Source organism: Mirounga angustirostris, unplaced genomic scaffold (assembly GCF_029215605.1).
Source record: "Mirounga angustirostris isolate CCGP_5_RB_7025 unplaced genomic scaffold, mMirAng1.0.hap1 SCAF_3, whole genome shotgun sequence".
Lineage (NCBI taxonomy): Eukaryota > Metazoa > Chordata > Mammalia > Carnivora > Phocidae > Mirounga > Mirounga angustirostris.
The window spans coordinates 68,750,199-68,767,996 of NW_026991711.1; the positions used below are offsets into that span (position 1 = coordinate 68,750,199).

At 39.9% G+C, this 17,798-nt stretch overlaps 3 protein-coding genes across 9 annotated transcripts in view; 2 read left to right on the plus strand and 1 right to left on the minus strand.

The window, feature by feature from the left end:
• The window catches only part of LOC123839639 (NEDD4-binding protein 2-like 2), a 106,083-nt gene extending 99,403 nt beyond the window's left edge, over nucleotides 1–6,680 (plus strand). Inside the window, exon 11 of the transcript XR_010410042.1 lies at nucleotides 6,553–6,680. The gene's annotated coding sequence lies outside the window, so the exon portion shown is untranslated. The remainder of the gene's footprint in view (nucleotides 1–6,552) is intronic.
• Nucleotides 1–12,763, plus strand: part of N4BP2L1 (NEDD4 binding protein 2 like 1) — a 30,596-nt gene extending 17,833 nt beyond the window's left edge. The window contains exons 2-5 of one of the 6 annotated variants that reach the window (XM_045869287.3): nucleotides 6,553–6,680; nucleotides 6,989–7,077; nucleotides 8,973–9,167; nucleotides 10,135–10,338. In XM_045869287.3, coding sequence (XP_045725243.1) covers nucleotides 6,553–6,680; nucleotides 6,989–7,077; nucleotides 8,973–9,167; nucleotides 10,135–10,191 — 469 coding nt within the window. In that variant the 3' untranslated portion in view covers nucleotides 10,192–10,338. Of the gene's footprint in view, nucleotides 1–6,552; nucleotides 6,681–6,988; nucleotides 7,078–8,972; nucleotides 9,168–10,134 lie in introns of all 6 variants that reach the window. The other 5 variants (XM_045869288.3, XM_045869286.3, XM_045869290.3 and 2 more) reach the window with 5 other exon arrangements.
• A 468-nt stretch (nucleotides 12,764–13,231) lies between these two features.
• BRCA2 (BRCA2 DNA repair associated) overlaps nucleotides 13,232–17,798 on the minus strand; it is a 61,323-nt gene continuing 56,756 nt past the window's right edge. For both annotated transcript variants that reach the window (XM_064586226.1, XM_045869291.3), the window contains exons 25-27: nucleotides 17,374–17,618; nucleotides 15,673–15,819; nucleotides 13,232–14,545 (exon numbers count right to left, since the gene is read on the minus strand). In XM_064586226.1, coding sequence (XP_064442296.1) covers nucleotides 13,907–14,545; nucleotides 15,673–15,819; nucleotides 17,374–17,618 — 1,031 coding nt within the window. In that variant the 3' untranslated portion in view covers nucleotides 13,232–13,906. The remainder of the gene's footprint in view (nucleotides 14,546–15,672; nucleotides 15,820–17,373; nucleotides 17,619–17,798) is intronic.

Genomic DNA, 17,798 nt, shown 5'->3' on the forward strand with positions numbered 1-17,798 from the left:
GAAAACTTGGTATGCTCTATATTATGTTTCTGTTTTTAATGTAACAAAACATCAGATAAAAAAGAAATTCTATCTACCTATCTACCTACCTACCTATCTTTCTGTCTCCTGGAAAGAAGATCAAAATGTTAATAATTATTTTTAGTTGGGGGAATATGGGAACCTCCCCTTTTTTGCAGTTTTCTGTTTAAAAATATTCTGCTGTGAATATATATTTCTTTGCTAATTAGAAAGGAAAAACAATATTTTTAAGGTTTGTGTAGACAAGGACACAGGAGCCAGCTTGAAGGGATACCTACTGGTGAAATCTGGGACAACTTGAGCATCATAAAGAATAAGGATGTTAAAGATTAGTAAAAGGGAATGAGAGGGGCGCCTGGGTGGCTCAGTCGTTGAGCTTCTGCCTTCGGCTCAGGTCATGATCCCAGGGTCCTGGGATCGAGCCCCACATCGGGCTCCCAGCTCCATGGGAAGCCTGCTTCTCCCTCTCCCACTCCCCCCTGCTTGTGTTCTCTCTCTCACTGTCTCTCTGTCAAATAAATAAATAAAATCTTTATTTAAAGGGAAGGGGAAAGAAAGCTCCTCTTTACAAGACAATGCCACAAAGTAAATATAGAAGAAATTACATAATGAGAAAAATCAACATTCTCCAGTTCCTAATGTAATACTTGATTCAGGCAGTGGTCAGCAATGAAAGTAAAGATCATTGAGGGAAAGGTTGGTGGGCAACAGGATCATTACATGGGGTCTCACAGTGTCACTGCCCAGCCCCCCATCCCTGCCTTCCTGCCCTGATGTTATCTAATATATATTTTCTTAAGTTATCTAATATTACAAGGGAAGCAATGTTCCTTTACAGAGGAGAGATCTGGCTACCACCACCTTTTAGCTAAGTGACCAAGGGAACCTGATAGTACAGACTGTCATTATGTGCAAACAGAAGTATACAAACATTACCTCTGTACCTTCCTTCCAAAAATGTGTCATCTAGATCTAATCCTGAGGAAACCATCAGAAAAACTCAGAATGTGGGGTGTTCTAAAGCCAGCTGACCTGGACTCTTTAAAAAGGGAAACCAAAGAGGGCATGAGGACAATTGTAGATTAAAAGACACCAAAGAGACATAAAACCAGATGCAGTATCAAAACTATGAAAGACACTATTAGGACCGTCAGGGAAATTTAAATTTTTTAAATTAAAAAAATTCTATTAACATTAGCTATTACAAATTAGTGTTCATTTTCTAGATGTGCTCGTGTTATTGTAGTTATGTAGGAGAATGTCCTTGTCCATAGGAGATGCTTGACTAGGAATTTAGGAGCCAAGTGTCACAATGTCTGCAAGTTAGTTTTTGAATGGTTCGTCAACAGTTCATATGTGAGAGAGAAAATAAATGAGGCCAAATGTTGACAACTGGTGGCTGGAGATGAAGGGTAAGCAATGTTGATTGAATTATTCTTTTGACTCATTTCTAAGGGTTTGAACATCTAAGTATGAAAGGTAATGGGGGGAAGTTCAGGGGGAAATAAAAAGGAGAGAGAAGAGTGAAATACATGAGACGTAAGGGACATGGCATCCAGGTACAATGTGTGGATCTTGTTGGCTCTCGCTTCCAACAAATCAACCCTAGGGACACATTTTTGAGAGAATCCGGGAAATCTGAACACTGGCGGGATGTTTGGTGAAATGAAGTATGAAGCAGGTGAAACAAGACTGGCTATGATAATTTTTTTTTTTTTTGAGAGAGAGCGAGCACGTGTGCAGGAGGGAGGGGCAGAGGCGCAGAGAGAGAGAGAGAGAGAGAGAATCTCAAGCAGGTTCCACCCCCAACACGGAGCCCTCTGCGGATCTTGATCTTGATCTCACAATGCTGAGATCATGACCTGAGCCAAAATCAAGAGTCAGATGCTTTACCAACTGAGCCACCCAGGCATCCTTGCTGTGATAATTATTGAGCCTGGGTCATGGGTCCATAGGGAGTGATTGTATTATCCTGTCTACTTTTGCATGTTGGGAAACTTCCATAGAAAAGTTGGGGGTGCAACTCAAAATTACATAGTAACATTGGACTTTGTCAGGGAGTGAGTGACCAATAGATATCTAAATATGTTCCCATGGGTATACATAAGAATTGCACAGAAGAGTGGTAAGTTGTGAAATCAAGATTAGTACCTGAATTTCTCTCATAGCAGTGATTTTAAGTGAGTTGCATGGGAGGGGAGAGCTGTGGTAGTGAAGGTTACATGGAAGTAATTGTCTTTCTATTTTTTTCCTTTTCTCTTATTTTCATCCTTTCAATTTCCCCAATGCATGAGGCTCTTGACCACCATAAAGAAAGCTAGACCTGATGCATTGTCTTCATTACTTCTGAAGCTGATGGAATGTTATTTATTGCTTCCACCTAAGTTTGAGAAATTCAAGATTTGTCTATTTCATCAGTTCTTATGTAGCTCAGAGAGCTTTTATTGTCCTGCAGATTCCAGATGCTACTGTACCTGCCAGTGCTAATTTAACATTGAGCTGAAGATAAACACAAGGTTTTGAAAGGAATGATCATTCAGGAAGATCATACAAACCTCCTACTCCCCCTAGCCTCCCCAGGATCCGTGAGAGCTGTAAAGGTGAAAAACACTCATATTTTTGCATGCCTGTTGGTTAGGAGGACCAGTTAGGCTACAGTCAGATATCTCTTAGGGAATGATGAGCAGGTGGTCTAGCCCCATGATGGCCCTGAACAATTTAACTTTTACTCTAAGGCAGAATTTTACAATTAAGGAGGGCAGTAGTTTCTTTGTTGTGTGTGTGTGTTCTTTTCTTTCTTTCTTTCTTTTTTTTTTAAGATTTTATTTATTCATTTGAGAGAGAGACAGAGAGGGCACACAAGCAGGGGGAGAGGCAGAGGGAGAAGCAGGCTCCCCGCTGAGCCAGCCAGGAGCCTGATGTGGGGCTCGATCCCAGGACCTGGAGATCATGACCTGAGCCGAAGGCAAACACCCAATCATCTGAGCCACCCAGGCGCCCCTATACTTTGTTTTCTAAAAGGAAATAGGATTGAAATAAAATGTGAATTGGATACTCATGTCTTAAAGCTTTTTTTAAAGGAAACATTAGAGAGTGAGAATATTAACTTCCACTAGATAACATAAGCCATAAAGAGGAAAACAAGAGTAGACAAGCCTATGTACAGGAGAAGAAAAATTCAACTCTGAAAATGGTAAAAGACCACATCGAAACCTATGAATGGCAAACCTAATAGGAAAACAAACGAGATTTAGAAGGGATATCAAATCTGGGACCAAAAAGAAGAAAAAAAAAAAAAACAACTCTTGGAACCAATATCCGTAACTTTGCTTAACTTAGTATATACAAAGATAAGGAAAGTAAGTTATACACTGCTATTTAACCTCTGAATGCAGCTTTCATTATTTAGATTAGGTAACACTGATGAAAATACTTTAGAAACTGTAAAATATTCACAAATATAAAATACACATGCACTTAGTGCTGCCTTTAATTTTTTTCTAAGGTGTCATCATAATAATTGCCTTGGAGGTTAAAGTTTGGACTTATGATTTGGGCTTTTCAGTTTGAGTATCTTTAAAGTCAAATAAAAGACATGTATATGGAAACGAGGCAGATTTGTTTCATCAAATCTCCTTTATACTTTTGTGTCACGGTGTACCCGTGGTAGAGTTTAAGTGGCTACATTTCCTTGCCACCTCTGCCGTGGTTTAGTTCCCTCCGCTTTCACTGGGGGCCAGCACAGCGACTTGCTTTGACCAGCAGAACGTGGTGGAAGCCTAGCAGCTTGCACTCCTGCCCTCCGAACTACTGCGGTAGGTGAAGCGCCCGGGTTGACCCCCCTGAGGCCGAGAGACCACAGGGGCTGAGAGGCGGGGCCGGCAGTCAGCAGAGTCGTCAGTGGAGGAGGCCGGCGGAGACCACTCAGCCCCTCCCCTGTCAGAGGATTGTGGCTGCAGGAACGATCCCGGGCAGGTCCCAGGCAGGATGGGCAGGACAGCCCCCAAGCGCCCAACCCAAACTGCTGATCCATGAACTCAGTTCATTACCTTTCCCGGCAACAGGCTTCCTGGGATGGGAGCACCATCATGAATCACTTTGATCATCTGTTCCCACTTTGAACACCCCACATCCCTTTGGTGATCTCTTCTCATCTCATACGGTTTCCATGCTTTTCAGACCTTACACTGACCTGGTCACTCTTCTCTGGACATAGTCCAGCTTGCCAAATCTCTCTTTACGTTGTGTAGCACTCAGAATGGAAAACCGCTGCAAATACGATTTGCCCCTTTTACTCGCTCTGGTTTTTCCCTAGAGCTCCTTTCTCATAACAAGCCCCCGAAGCAGGAGCTTTACCTCTTGTGCTTTTAACCCCCTCCCCCAGCGGCAGAATTTTCTCATATCTCAGGATCCAAGTCCACTGGTGTCGCCTTTATAATGCTTCCCTGTCTAAACTTGTTCCCGACCCCAAAGTCTCTTGTCCTTCATCCGTACAGCTCTTTACACTGAGTGTTAGGTCCGCTGTGTCTGGCTCCTTGGCTAGGCTCTGAATTCCTTGAAAACAGCTATTTTGTTTTCTTTTTGTACCTTAACACTTCACCCAGTACTTGGCATATATTAAATGCTTAGTAAATGTTTAATGAGTTGGATAATTATCTAATATTCTCTGGGTATTAAAATACATTATCTTCTCGTCTACATTTTTCCACAAGGCCATTAAGAGAGACCATCAGATTCCTGTCTAAATCAAGATATAAGATTATGTCCATTGGATTTTTCCCTGTTTACCCACTCAGCCCATCAGCTATGCTGCTACTTTCTTTTTGAATGCCATCAAGCCTGCTGAAGAATTTTGACAGAGATGTTTGTTTGTTTCCTGTTTCTGGAATGTGTTCATTCATTCTTGAACATTGAGGCGTTTGCTTTATTTTGGTTTTTCATCTCTTTCATTCACAGCCATACGAATTCACTTGCAGTAATTTCAAGATTACATACACACTCCGGCGTATTTTACTACTGTGGCACATCAACAGTTGGGGTTGGTAAATTTGATCTCATGCGTTATAACTATTAATACAATAATAGTACTTTACACTGTTAAAGTGCCTCACTATTTGCAAAATGTTTCCCCAGATCTGATCTCATCCGCACTTCAGTCAAATGATAGGTAGGTGGGTAGGTAGTGATGCTCATCTGTGGTTTTCAGTCCGGGAAATAGCTTAGAGAGAGAGGTCACCTGACTGGGTATGGAAGAGTCAAGAATTGAACCCAAGCCTTTCAGAACAATTTAGAAGCTTGTTTAGGATCTGGGCTCTGGTGCCTTAGGCGCATTCTGCTCACTCCTGATTAAAGAGCGCTTTCCTCACGGAGAAGGACAAACACACACCACCAGTTGAACAGCTCTGCTTTCTCCTTGCGTTTCCTGTTCTCGTCATTCTCCAACCTTTTTTCCTCCAAGCTTTCTCCTTTTTATTCTCCCCCACCCCGCTTTGTGTTCTGAGCGTACCCGTTCAGTCATGTGTTCTGCTTGCGAGCGGAAGTTGTTTTGGCCCCGCAGGGACGAAGGAAAGAAACGGACACTCGTGTCGGGCGCTGCACCCGTGATTATCCCCATGTTATCGGATCAGTGTGGTGACCTGGCAGGACAGGTGAAATCATCCTTCGTTTCTACAGATGACGAGAGGAGGCTCAGAGATTTACCCAGTTACTACCTACCTTCGCATCCATCTTCTCCCCCCAAGTTGTCTGAATAAGGATTTCAAGTGGAAATATCTGCCCTTGGAAGTGATTTTGTGCAGAATTTAATATGCGTTTTTGTTGGTTTGGTTTTGTTTTAAAGGGGGCACTCCATGATGTTTTCCTTTTTTCTGTGATATTTTCATATTTCGAGAGTGTGGGAGTAGTTTAAGAGGTCCTGGGGAAGGCCGGCTGTACCTCTTGCCTTCCAGTGTGCTTGTTCCCATTTGGTGTATCTCACTGTTAAGATGTAAACTGTTACCTGGATGAGGGTTGCACGCACATGCAGCCCTTCTATCCACCTCTCATACCTCAGCAAGAACTAGTGTCTCAGATGGGTCATTACAGAGACCAGAGCTCCAAGGAGCTGGGACCCGGGACAGGTGAGAGATGGGGGGGAGGGCCGGGCTGCCGTCTGGGGGCCGGCAGCGGGGGCGGGCCTGGGGGCGGTGCACTGGTGCATCCCTGCACAACAGGCAATGAAGACTAGTGCCCACGAGGAGGCTGTCGTCACGCCTTCTCCTAACCTCCCGATCTAGAGTCAGTCTTCGTGCTGCAGAAGTCAATGCGGTGACCACACTTCTGAGTTTTAGGAGTTGGGCCGCACACACAGCCTCCTGTGGAGGACTGGTACCTTCTAGAGATGATAAGCATCTCTCTCCTTAAACTGAATTTCAATAACACGCAACCTGGTGGCCTCATAATTACAAACCACTAAATGTTAGAGATGGAAGGAAATAATCTATAATGGCTGTGATTAGTCATAAAGCAATCTCTTATTTCCCCACTTTCTAGACAATTGCAACACGACTTTCCCAGGGCCCTGATTTTCAGCACGGATGATTTTTTCTTCAGGGAAGACGGTGCCTATGAGTTCAATCCTGACTTCCTGGAGGAAGCGCATGAGTGGAACCAGAAAAGAGGTGACAAATTCCTTTCCAAATTCCCCGGGAAATCCTATCGTGCACATAGATAGTAGCTGCTGCAGAATGAATACGTTTTCTAGAAGGAGCGTAATCAAAAGTTCTGCCATTTCCCCCCCTAAACAGAATGTCAGAGCATAACCTTCCTAGATTCCAGGAAAAAGAAAATGATTGGTAATGGGTTCTGAAATATGTGGCACTAAAGTTGTGTAATGAGGACAGCTGTGATAAAAAATAACAAAATATGGAGTACGCTCACCCTTCTGATTGTTGCATGTTGTTCACTGTTCTGTAACATTGTGTTGCAGCCAGAAAAGCAATGAGGAATGGCATATCCCCCATTATTATTGATAATACCAACCTCCACGCCTGGGAAATGAAGCCCTATGCAGTCATGGTAGGAAGAAGCATCATTCCGAATTTTCAGTTACGGACATTTTGTGAGAAAGTTGCAACATTTGTTCTTTCCTCTTCTTCTGATCTGCCATGATCTCATCTTTATTAATCGTAGCTCTCTCAGGGCGCAGGTAAAGAGGTTTAATTTTAGCGTTTCTCGGTTGTTCAATGGCTGAAATTCGCTGAGATGCTAATTATCACCTCAGGGTACGTTTTTAAATTGTCCTTGGTCTGAATTCTTGATAGTTTTTCTGTCTTGATTGTTTTCCCAAGGGGAGACATACATGCCCAGGAGCACCCTCTGAGACTTGCACAGAAATACTGGTTGGACAACGCTACTAGCCGAGTGGTTGATAATAATAAGACCTTTCTGTCTTTGGCAAGCCAGGGATTTCAGTGCTGGGCGGTACTGGTGCGGGAGAGTCTGGGCAATTTTTTTTTTGGTTTAAAAACAGATTGAGAATTAGCACTGTAACCCTATTAGGATACTAGATTATAAATATACAAAGATAACAACTCGGCTCTCTATTGTCAGAATAGGAAAGAACAGTAAGATGAATAAAACATTGTGCATATTTTTAATTTTGAAATATGTCTGATTTTTTTTCAGACATATTTCATCTCTTATGGTAATACATTTTCACTTCTTATTGGGTATATAGACAGGAGAAAAGATCCTGAAACACACAGGGCAGGAAGAAGACAGCTGAGTAGTCTGATTTTGTCACACACAATCCCCACTAGGCTAACTGTAAAAGGAATATCTCCAAAACGGGACTTGTGACTTCTTTTTAATTTGGGGGCAAACTAGCTTCCATATAGGTGCGCTTTTCTCGAACTGTACGTCCATCAGGTTTACTTGGGCCCAGCCTGTGGGACTTTGGGTTCGCGAGTAGGAAGGAATGAACATCAGCTTTGTGGTTACTTCAGTTCATGGACCAAGAGTCCACTTGGGAGAGAAATGAACAAGGACATGAATAGTCTAATCAAGGCACAACTCAAAACCGAGAGTTAGCGGGAGAGTGGCTTAAGGGAAGATATTTTACTTTTTTATTTTTTATTATCTGGAATGTACAATCTTTTTCAGCCATCCACAGCTATTAGTAAGACCCAGAAATTAGATATTTTCCACTTATGATATTTGAATCCTTCTCTAATTAGAGGGGTCCATCTCAAGAATGAAGAGGAAATCTTTTTACTTTGCTCTTTTCATTCTGTATTTTAGAACACAATAAACAACAGTGATAATAAAGTTCAGATTTTGAGATTAAAAAAAGTAGTAGCCAATTTATGAATGCAAAGAATATCTGGATGTTTATATGGAAACTGTAATCATTTTCTAAACTCAAGGAAAATGGGGCACAGTGCACTGGACCAAACTGTGTTGCATCAGAGGGGAAAGCTCCCTTTGGTGGGAAGAGTTTGTAAAGAGTATGGGAAAATCACTTTTATTTCATAAGCTCTGTTCTGTGGCACCCTGACTTTCTAACCAAGGTGTGAGGGATGGGACAGGGCATTTGACAGAAGAAACTCTATGATAATCATATAAGGGACTTTGAGAAGCCACTGAATGTATTTCTCATACCTGTGAATAGGATATTTAAAACTAGTCCAGCTATCGATTTTTTAAAAATGTCCCAAAACAACGAACCTTTATAATTTTCCTACATAGTAGATAAAATGGACCAAAATTTATCATTGGGAGCCATAATATAGTCTGAGAGTGGCTAAGCATGGAAATGAACCAACTGTACTTGTTAAGATAAACTCAGGCCTTGGATTACTGGTAAAACAGGAATTGTAGAAAGGATTTGTAGTAAATGTGAAATGGCAGCATAAACATTCCCAAACATACATACCATGTCTTCAATGTTTTATGTACTTTTGAAAAATCAGGCACTTGAAAATAACTATGAAGTTATATTCCGAGAACCTGACACTCGCTGGAAATTCAACGTTCAAGAGTTAGCAAGGTACTTCTTTGTTTTTCTAGTTCCTCATTATGTATCCTGCTATTTTCAGGTATTTCAGACCGAACAAAAGAATCTTTTCAGGCTGGAAATGGACATGGTAGTTTTCAGGCCAGAAATGGTAATTCTTGGAAATTGATAACTTTGGAATTATTAATGTGAAGACTTTAGTTTTGGGTCAGTTTTCTAATATAATGCTAAATGCTAAACCTTGGCTTGGACTTGGTCCTTTTAAAGGACACATTTAACTTTCTGCTGAAATGCTTCTTCATTAATGAGCGTTTGAAAGCACTTTTCTCTGCATGGGATTGCACATGTCAGTGGTGTTTCTGCATTTAGGCTAAATCTTTAAAGATCTTTAGATGTTGAACAGTCTGTGGTTCATTTATGGTCTAGATGCTGCTTCTCATTTATAAAGCAATACATGTCCAAGTAATACTAACTTGTTGACTGAGTGCATGAGTTCTGATATTCACTATCTGTGTTACTAGATAATGCCAGTGATTTAAAGTAACCAGTGAGATCAGAATTTACTTTTTAGGAATAAGGCTAGTTCATTCTATGGTTACAAGCAGACAGTGTTTCCAAAGTGGGTCTGTGGCCCACCCCCATCAGGATTGCCTGAGGGGGTTGTTGAAATCCTAGTTCATGGGCCCCATTCCATTGTGGGGAATCTCTGGTAATTGCATTTTGAACTATATCCCCAGTGGATTCTCATGCCCACTTGAATTTAAGATTATTTTAATTAGCATCTAGAAGTACCTAGGACTGACTGACATGAATCGGTTATAGAGATACGCATGATTCAAAGGCAAATATATAATAAAAAGACCTCATGATGTTCTTTTACGTATTGAGGCACAGAATTGAGACTTCTAGAAACAAAGCATCTGTGAAGGTGTTGCTCTTTGCTAGGCTCAAGGCAGCATGCAAAACAGGAGTGGAGCCTGAAAGAGAACTCCTTAAGGAGACCTCACGCTTCTGTGAGAGTTAAATCCTGAGACAAGGGAGTGCATCTCTAAGTAAAATGCAAGTAATTCCTTTTGATAGGCTGCCTTAAGTAAATGTTTGCATTTGTTCCCACATAGAAGAAACATTCATGGAGTCCCAAGAGAAAAAATACACCGAATGAAGGAGCGGTATGAACACGATGTTACCTTTCACAGCGTGCTTCACGCCGAAAAGCCCAGCAGAATGAACAGAAACCAGGACAGGAATAACGCGTCCCCTTCCAATGGCGCACGATACTGGAATCCCTATGAAGAGTTTCCCAACCGGAGGGCTCCTGGGGGCTTCACAAACGAGGGCTCCTGTAACAGAAGAGGCGGTTGTCACCATGGATATTAGAAGCCTATCTTACAGGCATTCGAAATTTTCCTAAATCAGTTTTTACTGCCAATTTTGGTATTTATTCTTTGTTCGGTTTTCGTCAAAGCTCTAATTCCAGTGTAAATAGTTGGACCTGAAAGTTTTTGAGCAGAAGCCATTATACTTCATCTTCGCCGAGCATTTGTTAAAGTGATCCTGTATGCATGGTCCAACGCTGGGAATTCGGCCGATTTGATTGTAAACAGAGTCTCTTTCTCTAGGGAAGCCAGAGATTGGAAACTGAAACCTGAGAACGTACCCAAGCACGGAAGCAGTCACCTAAGTCTAATATGTAGAAGCTTTAGTACCACTTTCTCTGAAGGAATCTATTTTTCCAGGAAATTCATCTCCATCAGGAAAGTTGGAAAAGTGGGGGAGAAGTGGGAGGCAGGAAAAATGTTAGTGCCGTTGCTACTCTGAGAATCTGTGTATCCTCAAAATGTGCGAGGTGTGGCTGTCACGATGATACTGATTTTCCTTTAAAACGCACATGCCAGAGAGCATACACCTAAGGGAATGTTGTCCTTCGAAGTAGACACTTGGGGAATTACTCTTTATTCTAGTGATGTGTTGTTAAAAAGGTCTGTCGGATCCTTCTTTTAAAAATTTTTTGAGAGACAGCAGAGCAAGAGAGCGAGAGTGGGGGAGAGGGAGAGAGGATCCTAGGCAGGCTCCTCGCTCAGCACGGAGCCCACTGTGGGGCTCGATCTCACGACCCTGAGATATGACCCAAGCTGAAATCAAGAGTCAGGTGCCTGACCGACTGAACCGCCCACGCGCCCCTGTCGAATCCTTCTTAACAGCTCTACAAGCTGCTGAGGAAAATCAGTGTCATTATTTAAAGTCACATCTTGGTTTTAAATTACCACTTTATTGAATAAGTTTAACCTAACTTTTGGCTGTTGTGCTAATAGTGTAAATTAAAGAAGCCTGATTTTATAAAACACCAATTTTTAAGAGAGTTAAGCAGTTTTTAAAACTATGCCTGTTAATAGACATGTGTGTGATACTTGGCTGCCCAAATGTTTGGGAGTGCAAGGAATTAAACATCCCAAGATAGAAATCATACAGGGGTATGTCTAAGCCATGCCCATTGGAAGATGACCAGTCTTGGTGTTTTATGTGGCATTAAGACAATGAAGTTCTGCCACAACTCTGGAATGTCCCTCTTATGCCAATACTGAATCTATGATTCCAAATTAAATCTCAGCAGGTTAGAATCAGATTAATTTGGTGTGAGACCATGATAAGTAAGACCATGTAGGATGTATGCTTTATTTCTTGTTGGCCAACAGCTTCTTTCTAATGTTCTGTGAAATATTATTTTAAGTGTCCTATATAATGGTGCTTTTATGGCTATTAAAAATTACATATGGTATTGCTTTCTATGAATTTGTCATTGAATCTAAACTTTTTTTAGACCAATGATATAAAAAAGTTAATCACCTAAATCCCATAGAATTCTACCATATTAAGAACCAGTTTTTCTATATCAAACTTATTTACCAGTCTCCTCTAATAGGAGACATAAAGACAAAAGCAACCTTGTATTTTACATGCTGAAATTATCTGATCTGTGCACATTAGAAAGACTATTACTTTAACATTTCAATACCTGACACAAGTGAAATCTTACTGCTATGTAACCAGTATGAAGTGGCCCCAGGTTTAGATCCAGAGCTTTTAAAGAGCTCAGAAGAGTAGTGTCCCTGTCTGTTTCTCTTTTTTTTTTTTTCTTGTATGACTCCTGAAATACTTGGTTTGGAAACATAAAAAGAATTAAGTGCTGCCAGCTTTATCCCAGCTAGAAGTGATCTATTTTTTCTCTTAATTCGTATGTAATTTTTTGAACACTCAACTTTAGCTTGTGGTGTTTTGTATTACTAACCTTTGCATCATTCATATAGCTGGCGTAGGGCTTTATGTACAAGATAATAGGCTCTCATTAAGTGATTGTTGAATAACACAAGTTGCTTTTACCTTTTATTCCTTATACAGTGTACCTTCTTGACTTTGAAATCATTGTCACTTCTTAGAGGATAATATCCATATATACTTAAGCTTCATAGTTTGCTTATATAGCTTTGCTATATTATTTACAACATAAAAAAAGGTGTGCATGAGATCTCTCTGTGATCTAAATGGTAATGAAGAATGGAGGAGGTACTAGCAATTCGGGTTTTCTAGGAATGAAAAAAAAAGAGGTAAAATTCTTATAATTCTTTTTGTTCACCTGAGATTCAAGTTTTATTCCCTGTTCTAGAGTGGATCACTTGGAAAATGATTGGGGTGTGAAGGACCAAATTGTCTGAACAAAACTTAAATCACATATTATTAAGACTGGCAGAACACCGGAGTTAAAAAAACTGCAGAATGGACTATTTATTATGTTAATAATTTTTAGAGGAGAGAAAAATCATGGATCACAGTTATGAAAGAAAAAAACTGCTTCTTAAAAGATTTATTCTAGGGTTTGAAATGTGCTTATAATTAGATTTGAAAACATGGTATTTTATATAAATTTAAGACATATTAAAAGACCTGTTTGAAGAGCTTCTCCATGCTATTAACTCCTATTAGAACTGCATTCTCTTTTCTCTATTAAGCATAGAAAGGTAACAGATGAGAATGTCCTCTTATATTGAACTATTCCTGTCTGCCTTGGTGGTTAGAGAAAACCAGGTTTGAAGGAAGGACTTGCTGAGTCCTGTGATAGGACTAAAAATAAAGCAGGGAGAATCACGGCCAATTTGAAAGAAAGATTTTCTCTTAAGTTGCAGATGATCATTTTGTTAAAAAAACAAGAACACTATGAAATCTGCTTTAAAGCATTTGAATTTTTAATTAAAATAATTCAGTGATCACACTGGAATCATAAAAAGGAATTACATTGAAGATTCTGTTTTTCTTGCAGTTATGCTGACTTAAGGTTGAAGAATTGGTCTAAGGAAAACACCACTGTTGTTTCTTACTCCCTCTGACTTTTGATCAGGATAGAACTATAAGAGAACCAACATTCGTTAAGGAAAAGTGGTTCATAGTGGGTTACCTCTGAAAAAACCAAACCAAACCAAACCAAATCACCTAAAGTAGGAACTAAACTAAAAGGAATTACAGGAGTCAAAATAACTGTACTTAGAAACCTAGTTTCACTTAATTAAGGACACAATTTAAAGAGAAAGGTATGTTTACTTTGTAAAATACACCTGATCAAATCCAGTGATCAAATCCAGTGATAAAGATTTAAAGATTTTTTTTCTTGATTGGTTAGTAAATAAATACACAGTCAATTTTCGGACATGTAACTGAGATTAAAGTATATCGTTACAGAGACAGGCCAGGCGCATTCCTGAGATAGACAAGCACATAGGGAGATTTGGGACTGTGTCCTTTTTTTCTCATGCAAATCCTGATGTACTTGATGCAAATCCTGATAGGCTGAAGCTGCATTTTCTACAAATTGGAAAGGCTGAGTCAGTAACTGATTTATTGTCATTTTTGTTTTTGTCGCCTTTGCAGTCTCATAGATGCCCTTTTCACTGTACTTGCGTCCTGCACATTGGTCTCCCGCTCTTCGGTGCGGGCCTGGGAGCTCCCGCATCCTGTGACCCCAGATGCAGCAGAATGCCTTTTCTGCCTCAGAAGATCCTTTGAGCTCTCGGGAGCAGTCCTAGGGGAGTCACTGAGAGACATAAGTTGATTTTCTCCTGCTGGACCCGACAAAAGGGCTTGCGTGTTTATCAATGCGAGTTCTTCGTCTGCTATTGAATCACTTTCCAAAAGGGAAAGGTCACTAAATTTAAGTGGAGTCATCTGAGGGGAATTCAACTCTTTCTTCTTCATAGGTGTTTCGTATTTGGTGCTGCAAGCCCGTGGTGGCTGAAAGGCCTTCTGTGCAGCTGGAGAAACAAATGTACAAATGGGACTGACAGGTGGCGGTAAAGGCAGTCTACTCAAAAAATCCAAAGCTTTTCTCTTCTTGCAGCTTTTTGGGTCATCCATCTCTTTCTCCCCTTTGCAATAAGACTTTGAAATCATTTGGGCTGATCCAGGTGTGGGAACAAACTTCTCTTTTGGCTTACAAAGTGATGAAGGACTCTGGTAATTCATCTCACTACTGGGAGAAGACATCTGATAAAAAGACAAAAAGCAGCCTAGATAATTATGCACTAATATATAAAACATCACCAAGTTAGCTTTTCATTAGAATTATTTTTTTAAAGATTCATTTATTTGAGAGAGAGAAGGGGGGAGGGGCAGAGGGAAACGGAGAGAGAGAATCTCAAGCAGACAGCCTCCCCAGAGTGTGGAGCCCGATGCAGGGCTCGATCCCAACCCTGAGATCATGACCTGAGCTGGAACCAGAGTCAGACACTTAACTGACTGAGCCACGCATGCACCCCTCATTAGAAATATTTAGGCACACAAATACCACACACATTGTCACTCCCCTCATGACTCATAGGTCAGAGTGTTCCAAGAGACCTTGATATGATTGTGCTCATTCCAGAAGGAAATAGTTTTGCATAAAAGGATATAAAAATGACAGGAAAAGAAAGAAGAATGAAGACTAATTGTACTAAAAGACAAAAAAGGAGGTAGGGGGACCTAACTTATGCACTAATCTTTTCTTTTTCATTAACAGTTTAAACAAAGATAAGCAGTTTTAAACCATTTTAAGAGCACAGACTGACTGGGTTCTAGTAGGTATACTTTTCTAGTTTTGTGACTTTAGGCAATTGTTCAGCCTCTCTAGGACATAGTTTCCTCATTTGTAAAATGAAGATAATTTCCATCCCATGGATCATTGTGAAGATTGAGTTAATATAGATACACCTAGCAACTGTTAGCTACTTAAAAATTAGTCATCAGCCAGTATTACAGACCTTATGGCTTGATGTACATGTATTGTGATTTAAAGAGTTAAATCAGACTGAGCTTAGAAACAACCCTAACTGTATAGACTAGTCCTCCGAGCAAAAGGACACAAGCAAAGTATTTTCCATCACATGTACTTGCAAAGCTAAAAATGAAAGCACCTGTTTGTAAAATTTGCCCCCAAAGAACGTTACATTCTGGCTTTGATAAACAAGATAGAATTTCTAGATAACCTAGACTTACAGGAGCCAGACAACAATTAACCATACTTTCTAGGTAAGTTTAATTACATTTTACCATGTTTACTAGGTATGCACCAAAATATATTATTGCCTTCATTTATAATATTTACAAAATTCCTTAAATTTACATTAACTTACCAGAAATTTATTTCCCATGCCAAGGACTGTTTGAGCAGTGTGTGGCCCTGAAGCATAGTCTTTATTCGGGGTGGACAACTTGGGAGCATTTGCATTAAGTATATGCATAAGTTTGTTTTCTGCATCATTGCAAAACATACCAATATTCTAAGAAAATAAACGGGAAAAGCTGTTTTGTAAAATGAAAAGGCACATATTCATGTTTTCAGAAAATGTTACTTTTAAAACCAGAAATAAAAGGTTCAGACCAGAAGGAAAAGAATGACACACCCCAAATTCGACAGCAATTGTCAAGCAATCTGCCAGTGTAAAAATGCAAAGCCAACACAGTGGTTGGAGGGAGAGAGGGAGTCTGTATGTCAGGGAAGGAAAGAGATGGGAGAGATCTTTCCAATCATCCAGTTTAATAAGCAAGGTTTCACATGTATACTGGATTCGTAGCTGGAAGACGGTCTCCAGGTCCAGCTCTATTTCCTACCTGATAGCTGTAAATCATCTAACATCTATAGAGTATGCCTTAGGTTAGTAGTAAAATGAGAGAATCACCTCATGTCTGTTCCAAGAATTAACTGAAACAATGTGTAGGCTAAACCACATAAAACTGTTGTTTCAGAAATTTCAATTGGTCAAATACCAGCAATTTTATAGGATTTAACCTAATTGATGAGAGTATTTTGTAAGACTTAAAAATGCTATGTAAATGACAGTCAGTTGTCTCTGAAGTACTCTTAAACAGTCTCAGAGAAAACCTGGATGTACTCTGTATGGGAGCCAAATAATGAATGCACCCCCCCCCCCAATTTAGGAACCAGATAAATCAGGGTGTTATTCTTCACTATGTGTACTGAGTCTTTAGGTAAAATATTACACAAACTCCTTCACATAGCTGGCTACTCTAATGCTTTTAAAACATAATTTTATTTATATATATTTTGAATAACACACATTTCAAATATTAAAGAGGGTTATCTTGAAGATTCTTTACTAGTTAGCAATTTATAAAATCCAAAATTTTATTGGAAGGCAGCACTGCAAAGTACTTAATAGTTTGGGCTACACATTCAGATGGCTTAAGTATGAATCCTGCTTCTAACAACTTGGTTGTGTGCCTTAACCTGTTTTTCATCAGTAAAATGGAAAAAAGCTCCATACCTCATAGGGTTGGTGATAGAATTAAATGCGACAGGGTTGGAACAAGGCCTGACACACAGTAAGTACTCTAAACTTTAGCTAATATTATTACTTGCTGTTTATATAGATTTAAGGATAAAATGCATACATTATCCAGGGAAAATAAATTTCAGTGTTCTCCTATTTGGGAGTATTTCAGATCAAAGACAGATATAAACTATAAAATACTAGATATGGAGTTTAAAATGTAAATTTGGAATCTGCATGTTACTGACTACACTACCAACTGCTCTGAACCATGGGCAGTTCCTGTAATTCTTGTTGGTCACATGATCTGTAGCTCTGACCGTCCTCCTCACAGGTTCCCCTCACTCAGTCCCCTCCAAATCATCATCTCCCAGCTGTTGTCCTCCCATCTCCTCAGGCTCGTGAGCAATTTATACAGGATGAAACCTCATTACATCGTATCTCAACTATCCAATTTTCATAGAAGCCACCATATTTCCTTAATATTTGACCATCAAAATAGGAAAATACCAAAATGCGTGGCAATGCACAAAGTAATTTTACCTCGATAGTGTTTTTCATTTTGTGGAATAGCTGTTGAAAATGGCCCTCCTTTGGACTGGCAGAAAACCTGGAAAAATCTCCAGCAAATAAAGTAGGAATTCCTGATTTGGCTTCTGGTCGCCACTGGAGGTTGCTTGCAGCAATTAATGTGTGAGGTTTAATAATGTCCTCGTTAAGGTCGGCCCAAAACTTTATTGCCAATAAATTATGGCATTCATCTGACAAATAGACCAAAGGAGCAAGACCTAAAGAAACAAAACAAAACAAAACACCCCACTTCATTATATATGTTAGGTAAATTTAAAAAATGCAAGGAACTTCTAATATGCCCATTTGTTTTGGTATGCTAATGATAAAAACAGATCAAAACAACTAAATTTAGAGAAAGCTCAGGATTTCCAAAGCTGTTGCTTATCGTGCTAAAA